General features: G+C 34.8%; 1 protein-coding gene across 1 annotated transcript in view; it reads right to left on the bottom strand.

The window, feature by feature from the left end:
* Window positions 1-12,907, bottom strand: part of LOC125657023 (GLIPR1-like protein 1) — a 42,779-nt gene that overhangs the window by 29,594 nt on the left and 278 nt on the right. Inside the window, exons 2-4 of the mRNA XM_048887650.2 lie at window positions 4,110-4,249; window positions 3,138-3,359; window positions 21-121 (exon numbers count right to left, since the gene is read on the bottom strand). Coding sequence (XP_048743607.2) covers window positions 21-121; window positions 3,138-3,359; window positions 4,110-4,249 — 463 coding nt within the window. The remainder of the gene's footprint in view (window positions 1-20; window positions 122-3,137; window positions 3,360-4,109; window positions 4,250-12,907) is intronic.

The raw sequence follows: 12,907 nt of genomic DNA, 5'->3' as shown, positions 1-12,907 counted from the left end.
AACATCCATAAATAACTCACCTTCCTTCATAAATACACATGAAAACGTCATATATGATTTTTCTACTCCTACAATTTCTTTGAAATGCGCATCCTATGTGTCGTAACTGTGCGTTTATCATCTGAAATGATATAAGCAGTATCATTAACATATGCAAGTAGTGAACCCAGATCTTAGCACCAAGTTAAAAAGATGAATCGCGAAGTTATAGAGGAAACATACAGTCTGTGAGTGTACTAGCATCTAGTATCTCTAGCATACGGATAACAAATACACACTATGATGAAACTGAACCCTTACTGAAAGGTGACGGAACGGTTACTGCATGAAAGCTTACTGAATGACAGAGCTTTTTCATGCAGTCACCTCTGGAGGCCTTTCAATTGACTGAATGGCTCAGTTTCATCCTGTGCTAGCTTATATTTTCATGTAAAACTAAAGTGTATATGTTCATGATTTATTTCGCATCTAAAACACGGTCTGTTCATCGTATAAACTGGTTCACTCCATATGACGTCATGGGAATAACTTCATGTATCCTCTAACATATTTGATGTCATGTTTTGTTATGGCAATATTGTTCAACTTCATACAAAATTAAAAATTTCCTTATATAAAATTTTCAAATTTCATCCAATATTTTAAATTTTTAAGAAAATTACGTTATAAGGGACTTCTCCATCGTCAACTTCCAATACTTATGTAAAAATATTCCATTATCACCTGCATATAGTGTTTATATCTCTCAACTGATTCGATACGTAAGAGCTTGTTCTACGTATGATAAGACTTTAGATTAAGGCATGCTACTGGCAAACAAATTCAAGTTACAGGGGTTCGTTATTTTTACCTTTCATGAATGTAATTTCTACTCATTTCATCCGATATGAAATAAGTTATGACGGTTTCTTTGTTTTATAAACCACGATTGATAAAGTGTACACTGATTATTTTTTTTTCACCGTGATTTCAAGGTGAAGATAACGAACAGTGATCAATCTCATAACTCCTATAAGAAATACAAAATAGAGAGTTGAGCAAACACGGACCCCTAGATATACCAGAGGTGGGATCAGGTGCCTAGAAGGAGTAAGCATCCCCTGTCACACCCGCCGTGAGCCCTATATCTTGATCAGGTAAACGGAGTTATCCGTAGTCAAACTCAGTGTGCCAAGAACGGGCTAACAACCAGTATGAAACACGTCAGACAGCATTTGACCCAATGATAGGTTGTATTGGCAAACTAGATCGTTTTAACGACCATAGAATTTGCGAAATGCTGACTTTAAAGGAGACTGTTGAATCCCTGCTTCGATTTAAAAACAGACCATTAGCAAAACAAGCTCTTGCGTATCGAATCAGTTGAGAGATTTAAACACCATATGCAGGTGATAATGGAATACTGTTACATCAATATACCGAGTGTATAATTTACTTAAAGCTGTATGACTCGATGTTCATGTATTATTATTGTACATAATTACTTTAAAGCAGATTAATAACTTTATAAAGTTATTAACTTTCCCTTAATTACATGCTTGAAAACATCTGCATGTAAAAGAAAACAGTGCGAATATTATTTAGAAAGTAAATATAGTGGGTACATATATAAATCATCCCATAATAGACGTCTATAAATAGACCCACACGCGTCAGGGGAATCCCAACATGATGTATAAACTCATACTCAACTGTCTAGTTTTAAGGCTGAAAGAGCGTAAAACAATGAATTACTAAGAGGTATTTGATATTTTTATTTCTATTAAGCTTATGGTACGGTACTGTTATAACAAAATACACAGCTTTACACAGATACGACAACCGATGATCTGAAAGTTTGAACTGGTCACGTGACTGTCACTTGAAATGGCAGTGACGCGGTTATTTGTAAACATCGATTTAAAATCAAATAATTTGGGTTAAAACAGGTGAAATAATTTATGATATGTCGTACAGCCTCATAACTACATACGTGCGATGATTAATAGCGTTTTTACGAGATGGAAAAAAATGTTGTAATTCGGACCATACAGCTTTAAATTGATTGATTTAGCTGTTTTCCGCCACACTCAACAATTTTCCAATTCTCTGATGGCACCCAGTTTTTATTGGTGGAAGAGAGAATCCAGATACAATGTACCTGGGAAGAGACCACCGACCTTCCGAAAGTAAACTGGGAATCTTTCTCAATTACCGGCGCGAGCGGGATTCGAACTCGCGCCAACCAGAGGTGAGAGGCCGTGTGATATAAACGCAATGCTTTAACCACTCGACCACAGAGGCCCCTACTTACTTAGACTTGTTCTCCTTTGTGATTTAATGTACAAAGCGATTGATTGATTGATTGTATCTTGTTTAACGTCTCTCTCGAGAATTTTTCACTCATATGGAGACGTCACCAAGACCGGTGAAGGGCTTAAAATTTAGATCTTTACTAGGCGCTTACGGCCATTGAGCAGTGAGGGTTCTTTAGCGTGCCACAGGACACCCGTTTTTAACGTCATCTCCGAGGACCCGTGGCAGTCGAGCGAACGTTTGGCGATGGAACTGTCACTACTTGTTTTAACGACTTAGGTCTGTCGCGGCCGGGATTTGAACCCCGGTCTTCCGCACGCGGAAGCCCCGAAGGATTTTACAAAGCGAGTTGAAATTATTGCTACATTTTAAATATCCAACTTGTATTTAGATATGTACATTGATAAACATTTTATAGTACATGTATTGAGGTGTGTACATTTACATAGTACATGTATTGAGGTGTGTACATTTATATAGTACATGTATTGAGGTATGTACATTTATAGACACATTATAGTACATGTATTGAGGTGTGTACATTTATATAGTACATGTATTGAGGTGTGTACATTTATATAGTACATGTATTGAGGTGTGTATATTTATAGACACATTATAGTACATGTATTGAGGTGTGTACATTTATTAGTACATGTATTGAAGTGTGTATATTTATATAGTATATGTATTGAAGTGTGTACATTTATAGACACATTATAGTACATGTATTGAGGTGTGTACATTTATATAGTATATGTATTGAGGTGTGTACATTTATAGACACGTTATAGTACATGTATTGAGGTGTGTACATTTATAGACACATTATAGTACATTACCGATAAGAAGTTTCCACAGCGGTCAATTTCAAGGCATGTTTCAAATTCGGGAATGAAATATTGTCCCTCCCTTAACCAGTCACCGATCACTTTTGTCAGATTTCCGTTAAGCGTTAGACCTGTATTGATGTGTCTGCCCAAAGAATGGTGGCCATTTCCTTCCGAACTTGGAATGCAAGAAACCATTTCCTTGGCCTCCATAGCTAATACATTATCCCAAACCTGTGCAGATGAAAATTCTGAACTGATAAAAGTTCCAAGTACTAATCAAATTAATTGCATATTGTTTAACGTTCCTGTCGAAAATCGTTCACTCATATGGTGACATCATCAATGCGGGTGAAGGAATGTAAAATGTAGGCCTATGCTCGGCGCTTATGGCCATTGAACAGGGAAGGATATTTATCGTGCCACACCTGCGGTGACACGGGACCTCGGCTTTTGCTGTCTCATCCGAAGAGAAAGATCGCCCCATAATTTTGCAGCCCTTCACCGCAAAGGCGACGTCTCCATATATAAGTGAACAATTCACGAGAGGGACCTTAAACAATATCTAAAAATTCAAATGAAACTGTAATAATACACGCATCCATATCAGTGCTATGAATGCTTTACTTTCAAACTTGACTAAGGAATAAGTAAATTAATCAATTCAACACAAATCAATTTAAATGTACAGTAGTTTAGATACATGATAAAACAAAGTCATTTGACTAATATATTGGTGAATATTGGCAATTTGGTATGAAAATTCGATCACGAGTTTGCGAAGTTTTTAAAACAAACTCGGCAAACATCCACACAGACAGTAAGTTCGATAACCCTGTATTTTCCCATCAAGAGATAATTTCTCTTCCATGCATCCTACATTTGTTCCAATGTTTCTTTTATCCCATGCATGCGGTTTGATAATTGATGTGTATCTCATTATAAGGACAATGACAATGTCTTTTTTCTTCACCCTATACTTACTAATAAATTCATATTTGCTATCTGACTCGATAAACCACGTTTTGCGTAATTCCTTCTGAAAGAATTGTGTAAGCGTAAAATCTTGTCAATTTCATCTGGGTGGGTGCAAACAACAATCTGTAGCAATACCGCTGAAATCACTGAAAAGAAAAAAATAAATAATTAAATACACAAGTAAATACGTATTATTTCATTGTATTGAACAGGTTTCTATGAACTGTTGTATGGGCGGATTGTCAAGGCGAGGGAGGACCATGTAATAATTCCATTGATGACTTTGCTAACGGTGTGAATTAAACATTAGACGGAACAAAGTTTGTAACTGATCACGAGGTCCATGACCATTAGCATTAAGCTATATCCGATTACAAAAGCACAATGCATATAGGCATGTAAAATCGATCCATTTTTACTTTGATAATTTATTTGGAAAATCGGTTCCATGTCATCTTACCCTCGCAGTAATACGATATTATTGATGGGATTTTATGAAGTTTGTGTGTTCGTGTATACGAACAGTCAGTTTTGGCCGAATCAAGTACAATAGGATTAAACATTCTTTTTTAAGAATTTATCGATGTATAAACTCCGGACATTTTACTCACAAACTGAATAAAAGTGCGAAGCACTTTTATGTTAAGTTTGTGAGTAAAATGTCCGGAGTTTACACATTGATAAATTCTTCAAAAAGAATGTTTGATTCTTATAATTATAATTCATTCACTTTATCAACAATTGCAAAAATTTGAATAGTTCCCCCGCACTATGTTAATTATTTGTTTTCAGGCGTGTATGAATACATCGCGTTTTTGGATTTATTGATGTGTAAACTCTTGTTCAGTTTTATTTTTGTCCAATCAAAACAATTGTAATAAATAACATTGGAATTATATACATGTACATGTATATGCACTTCCAAGTCATAACGTAATTTCCATGTATTTATTAAGGAAGATTCCGCGGGGTCAGTGAATATTAAACTTTCGAGGTAACTAAAACTTCGTATTGACCTTTCACAATATGTCAATAATTGCCCTTTTGTTTACCCATCATGCCTCTTTTACTTCGAATTACCTCTGCCTATAGGTTACCTTTAAGGATGGGTCGTTGTTATTACTCAAACAATTTAGAGCATATGCACCATATAGATTGTAGGTACTTAAATTATATTATTCAAATTAAATTCAAATTGTTAAATTCCCTCATTTAAAAAAAAATTGAAAAGAACTTTATCTCCAGTAGAACAAAATAAAAACAAGCCGAGACAATATTTCAAAATTATGGTCCAGGAACGGAGATGTATATGTAACTGAAAAAAATAAGAGTAGAAAAATGTGACGGTATTTTCAAAGTGCTACTCCTACGTAAGGCCAGTCTCTATATATACCATCCTTTTTAATTTGTTCTTCGGGAAAATATTAGATCTGACAAACCTACTTAATCAACCTTATGTCATTATTCTGCAACGTTGTAATAACACCGTGTCTGCTCTGATGGACTTTCAATGTCTTCTGGTATAAAATGTCCGTGACCTTGAGCTAACCTTGGCATAAGAAAAAAACCCAAGAAACGCGACATCTAACTTGATGTGTACTATAAGACTGCATGTACACGTATCATATAGTTGTGTAGCGGACAGTATAGAGGGAACTTATACTGTCTCACTAGTGATCTAGCTTTTCTACTTCTCTTGATCACGCAAGGTTAGCAACGGCAAGCGTGATCATCCCTTGGATGGGTGAACGCCGCACGTTGCAGTTATATACAATATACTAGCTTTAAATGGACCCAGGCGAGGTAAATATATTGAAAAATATGATATTAACAATTTGAGTAGGAATTATGCACATAACAATTGATTAAAGTATGATGGTTGATTAATATTTAGACACCAGGGATCGAGGGACTCTTATTTATTTAATTAATAAATAATTATTTGTAATTAAAGTTGAAACCACCGTGTGTTGTATCCTAGCGCCTAAAATTGTAAAGCCTCATATGATATAAACAGTTTAGGGCAAAATATATATTGATAGCTAAAAAACACTAAGTATCATTAGTTTGTTGTCTTTGAAAAAGCTTTGATTTGGCTCGATATTCGCGTAAGCTATTTCCGTAAAAAACAAGTGATAAAGCTAAAAAGTAAACAAAAATCAAGCCCAGTTGAGTGTTTATTACCACAGCAAATTCTACTGGAAAACATTGACCACGATTGACGCGCGGACGCGCCGATTACAACTAGCCCCAGAAATCCTCCAAATTGTCGCAATGTTCTCTCTTAAATATAATTGCTTCTCATAAGATCTCTGGAATAATGATATGGCGTCCCTTTTATATGATCACCGTTCGTTATCTTCACCTTTTTATTAGACTCTCTATCATACAAGTATATGTTTCAGTCTTGCTTGTATAACGGTAAATCAATGAATCTTTAGACACAAGAGGTACCAATCATACGAATTTACATGTATTACACGGAAGAGATTTACAAAATATTGCAATATAACTACTTTGTGATACGGAAATATACATGTATTTATATTTTACTTTCGTTTCTGTCACAATTTCATGCCGTTAAGATATACGTACTATATTAATCAAGAACCACACGTGCATTGTTTACAACAACAACGCATTCACGAGGAAATGGCCATCAGTAAAATTGGTAAAGATGCATTGAAAAATGTAAATAATCAATAATAGAGAAGTATTTGAATTCATATCTGAGGAATATTGTTTTATACCAAAGCCTTGCATGTGATTGAATGAAGTACATGAGAGACGTAGTAAATATACTAAACGACACATTAATCAATCCCTCCTCAATTTGACCTCCACTGCAAGGGTTTCTCTGAAAGCATGAAACGTATGTTGTTTGCCGTTATCTAGAAAATTTGTTAATGCTTCCTTATGGCTTCCTTATTAGGATAGGTCAATGTCACATGCTTAGTATCACTCCCCCTTCTCCCAGGATTAGCACAGTTTCGTATAGCATCGTTTTTCAAATGGGAAAAGAGTGAGAGGGGGGGGGGGGGGGGGGAGCCGAGAGAGTTTACTTCACAACTGTTTAAAATTTCTGACATGCAAGGAAAAAAGCAACATGCAAAACTATGTTGCCCATCCTCTAACACATACGTTCAGTTTATCAGTTCAAACATACATTCTTACCATTCAGTACGACAACAAAAAAGTTGGGTTTGGGTGTGGCAGTCACCCTAATAATTATATTTATATATATATATATATATATACATATATATATATATATATATTAATTTACATGTCAAAGTAACTAACAAATGGGGGTGGGCAGCCCACCTGCACCCTTGCTTCTACGTGCCTATGCTACTTTTATAAATATCTGGGCCCTTATTCACAAAAGATCTTACGACTAAGATGGAAAAAAAATAACTCTGTCTGATAATCAAATACCGATCACAATGTCATTAGTATGTATTGAAGTTTTATAAACCATGAATGTACTTTACATACTAATTAAGAAAGTCTACAAGAGATGAAAAATAAGGAAATTAGTGTTTGTAAATTTTGATCTTAGTCGTAAGATAGTTTGTGAATAGGTGCCCTGGTAATTAAGGTTACGTACATGTACACCCCAATAGGTATATTTGTTCGATATATTTTATTTCCGCACGGCATTGAGTAATATAAAAGACAACCCTGGTTTTTCCCTAATTAATGAGTTGTTACTCAATAACTTGTGATTCAAAGTATAAACAGACAGTATATATCTAACGGGTCGAGGTTAATGGGATTCATCTTCCGACACACAGCTAATGTCCTTCATACACCTCATCGGCTTCAAGAAATTTAATGTCTTTGATTTTGGATTTATAAAATCTTAGTTGAACTGTGTTACCTGTCAAAAAAGTTGCGTTTTTTTTTCTTCAAAAATGGGTGTATATCTAAACATGAATACCTAAATGACAGGTGCTCACGAACAAGATCGCTGCATTAGTTTGCCGACGGTATTTTGTCACTAAATCCATACAATATCAAAGCCATAAAATCTCGAAGGGCATCCGGGCTAGGAGAGGTCCTCAGTACCCCTTGATTGTCGTACATGTAAGAGGCGACTGAATGGGGGTGGTCCTTTGGATGAGACCACAAAAACCGAGGCCCCGTCTCACAACATGTGCAGCACGATAAAGACCCCTCTCCCTGCTCAAAGGCCGTAAGCGCAGAGCATAGGCCCAAATTTTGCAACCCTTCACGGGCAATGGTGACGTCTCCATATGGGTGAACAATTCTCGAGATGGATGTATAACCAGTCAAATCCATACAATATCAACTGACAGTTATGTAAGTCAGATTTGATATACACAAATTCATTTCAAAGATAGAAGATGTAAATATACATGTATAATTATTTTATTAAAGATTTCTATTTTCACAATATTGCAGGGCCGTAACTGCCGATGAGGCAGACGAGGCAACTGCCTCGTCTGATTTTTTGGCAAAAAAGAAAATAAAAGTCAGAGAAAAAGAGGAAATGAAGAGGGAAAATTGAGTAGGAATAGTTAAACTTATAATGACAGGTGTTTACTTCAACTTGATGTTCTTTGCGGCGTTTAAAAACATGGTGCAGGGCAACGATGACTGAGAATCGACTGTGTGGTTTAGCCATGTTGCATGTTCACCGTAATGACAATGCAGGGAAAGTGAGTCCAGAAGCTGTGTTAAAAAGATGGGATCTCAGTGGAACTAGAAAGATCGAACTTGCATTCACAGACACTGACTAATTAATAAAAATTATCAAACAAATCAAGATGTGTTAATATTTTTAGTGAAGCTTTGACAAGAGACATTTGTTCTGCTTGCTATCAAATGGCTAATCCTTAATTTAATATAAATGTTATATTATAGGATATATGTTTAAAATGAAGACAAGCACCTTTGTCTTTGACACCATATTACGATTCTTTACATAGTACAAATGAAACACAAACATGATAAATTGGGATTTAAAAAGTGTCATTTTCAGTCGTAAAGTCAATCGGCGGCCCCCAATCCCCTGCCTCCCCTGATTTAGAACCCTACTTACGGCCCTGATATTGTGATACTAGAATATGCCCGTGGCCAAATGAAAATCGTCTGAGTAATTTTACATAATATTCTATTGTATATAAGGGAGAAGTTAGGATATGTGTCGTTGAACAAGAATTGTAGATCAATATTTCAGTAATGCACATCATATCTCTCTCAAAATACATATGAGTATTTTCCCTTCATATTTCAAGTTCACGAACAGGTAAAAAATAATAATGAAAATTGCTTGACCAACAATTGACAAATATGAAGCAAATATTAACTACATAGCTCAGAACATGCGCAGTCCACCCTTGCCTACCTCTCAAACGTACATGTTTATAGATCTGTATTAGCTGTAACATTGACCCAGTATAAAAATGATACATAACGATAAACGCATGTTCCAAGCTTTCCAAAGCAAAATATATTTAAAATCAACCCTTCATCCCCAAATAGGCCATTTTCTACAGACATCCAAAATATGTTCAAATTCACTTATATTCATGTATGTGTTTTTAATAAGGCATCATCTTGACATTAGTTTTTACTGCATTTCAAGGTTAAACTTTGAATATATTTGTTTTATGACTGCGGATTGGCCATTCAGGATTTAACTGAATGTGAATCAAAACCGAATAAGTTAGAATAACCCAACATGTGCAATTTAAACAAACAAACAAAATAAAAAAAAGTATCCTTTAACTTTTTAAGTGTATTTTCTAATTGGGTCATGACCTGGGTAAGTGGGTCACGTGATTGACAACCCTAGATGTGCACTGTACAACCATGCTACAGATAGTCATATCGGGGGATATTTAAAACAATATACAGCAGTGACTATCACTGTACACAGGATCTTGGTTATTTTCTTTGGAAGACGGTACCCCATTTCATATAACCTCAGGACATTAGTTGAGTTCATTTTATCCCGAAAAGATATGATGTTGTTAAAAACATTGATGATGCAACGCCAATGCTAATCAATCAACTTGTTACAAAATTATCTAGTTTCAGAATTCCATGCATCATAAAGATAACTATTGTCCCACCGTTTTCAATATTCCGGCTAAAAAAATCCTACTTTTTACGCAGTCCTCCTTTGCGAAATACAGATATCTTATACCCATAACTCCACTACACAAGCACGTTATCTTTAATTGTGTTTTTTGTTCTAGTCTGAAACAAAATGCTCTTTTATTCTCAAAATTTGTCAATTCAACATTTGAGTACAATTGAAAAATCGTGGTATTCCTGGTGTGCTTTCGGCTGGCTATGGATATTAGAAGCAATTTGTGTGTATGTAATACAGATTGTAATGAAATAAGATAAGATTTAGATTTCCTACGTAGATTTTTCCCGTGGGGATCCGGGTTAGAATAGATCATCAGTACCCCTTTGCTTGTCGTAAGAGGATACTAAATGTGGCGGTCCTTCGGATGAGACCGCTAACACCGAGGTGTGGCACGATAAAGATCCCTCCCTGCTCAATGGCTATAAGCGCCGAGCATAGGCCTAAATTTTGCAGCCCTTCACCGGCAGTGGTGACGTCTCCATAATTATGAGTGAAATATTCTCGAGAGGGACATTAAACAATCTTCTATCAATCAATCAATCCCGCGTAGATTTACAATTGTGATTTTTAAGGGGACGAAAAAGACTTTATCGTCCTAAGGATTATATATAGTACAGCCAGATAAATGCAATCTACACCACGCCACATTTGTTTTATCTTTCTCTTTCTTTCTATCACTTCTCTCCAAAAAGAAGAATTGAAAATTTAAAAAGTATGATAAATCCCGATTGATGAAAACTCGAGCTAGACTTTTCCTACACAGTTGAGGCTACGCTCTAGCGGTTCATATGTTTAGAGTAGGTAGACCCCGTATAAAATGACTTCAGCAGCTCGATCTAATCCAAAACAGTTAAAAGCGAAATTTAAATTCACACTAACTGATCAATTCAAACAAAATTGGCATTCACGATTCACACAAGGCATTAAATTATCAATGTACTATGACGATCTTGAGTTTGAAAATTATTTTGATTTATTATCAAAATCTGATGTAATTAATGCATCCTCTCTATGTTGATGCTGTAATCATAATCAACCAATTGAAAATGGAGGTTGGCCTAATATCCTGAGAATCTGTACAAACTGTAATTTACAACAAATTGGAGATGAATTCCATTATATTCTTAGCTGCAATTTGCAAGAATAGAATGTTTAACAATTCAAGAAATAAGAATGAATTTTATTATATTTTTTTGTTTTTACTTTCAAACAACTTACTTTTAGAGAATGAAATTAATTTGAATTCATAAAGAGAATAACTAGAATGTGCTCCCCGTCCTAGAATCACCATACCTCATATAAAAAAGGAAACGGTACCGAAGAGTGATCAATCTCATAACTCCTATAAGGAACGTACAATTATGTACGGTTAAGTGGTCATCATCAATGATTCTCCGCACAATGTAAATTCTCTTTTTACATTTATGTCACGCAGGTCACGCTTGTTATTTTGTACAATCTGTTTGGGTCCGAGGTCTCTGTAGCCATTACAAAGCGGCGTGAAAACTCCAATAAATGATATGAATTAGAAAAATTAGAAAATAATTACGTTGTAACACGTTGCAACTCCTAGATGATATATACATTATTAGCAACATTCAAACACTACGGGAATGATATTACAGTTTTATTCAGGGTGAAAAACAACCCACTTCGTTGGATATTTTGTACTTTAGTACATGTCTGTTTTGAAAATTGCTAAACATGACTGCATTTTGTGAAACAAATATTTTATTTCTGCTTTACCTCGAGCATATGTTGATGGAAATGTGCATTATTAATATTTCTGTAATTAAAGAATATTTAAGTAAATATTGATACTAAATGTACAAAAGGCACCTTCTCCCGTGACAATAAAACCTAAACAACGAATTTTACGTCTCACTATTGGTATTTTTCACATTCTGATTTTCTAAAAGCACTACTATATAACAAAACAGTGATCAATCTCATAGCTTCTATAAAGAACACATATATCTGCCCATGTATTAATTAGGTTACTTTAAATCAATGGGTTATTTTGCTTAAAATCTTAATTGAGCGTTAATTATCGTTAAGAACATATATCTTGTGCACATACATACGTTTTAAAAAAATGTACGCATATATACGTTTCAAAGAAATATGGATAATTAGTTGGTGAGTTGAAAAATAAAATATCGAAGCATTTTACATGATTGATATGCAAACTTCACGTATTTTCAACCCTGTTTAGCTAAAATAAAATATTAATCGTTTTAAAGATTAATTTTGCATATTACATGCAATATGATATTACATATATGACATCAACGTTTTGTATAAGATTCTCTAAAGTGACCGCGCTACTTACGAAATAGCGCTTGAAATAAACACAGATACCCGTGTGTCAAATCAATTATTCTTCTTAACATCTCAGACTTTGAATTTATACATAATTTGTAATGTTGATTTATTGAAAAGAAAAAATATTTCGCTGATTTAACGACTATATAACTGCACGAATGAAAAACAACAACAACACACACACACAAAACTAAAACAAGTCGCCAATAATATGTATATGAAACTAAATTTTAGATATTTCTACCAGCGTTATTTTTATCGTGATACACAAACCATAGATTCTTCCTTTACATACTTGTACACAATGTCGCAAACTTTAAACGGCAGAGAAATTATTTTATCCAAGCATTAG

The sequence above is a fragment of the Ostrea edulis genome, chromosome 7, assembly GCF_947568905.1.
Source record: "Ostrea edulis chromosome 7, xbOstEdul1.1, whole genome shotgun sequence".
In the NCBI taxonomy this organism is placed as follows: Eukaryota; Metazoa; Mollusca; class Bivalvia; order Ostreida; family Ostreidae; genus Ostrea; species Ostrea edulis.
The sequence above is the reverse complement of the archived record's forward strand: the minus strand, read 5'-3'. Positions and strand labels throughout refer to the sequence as shown.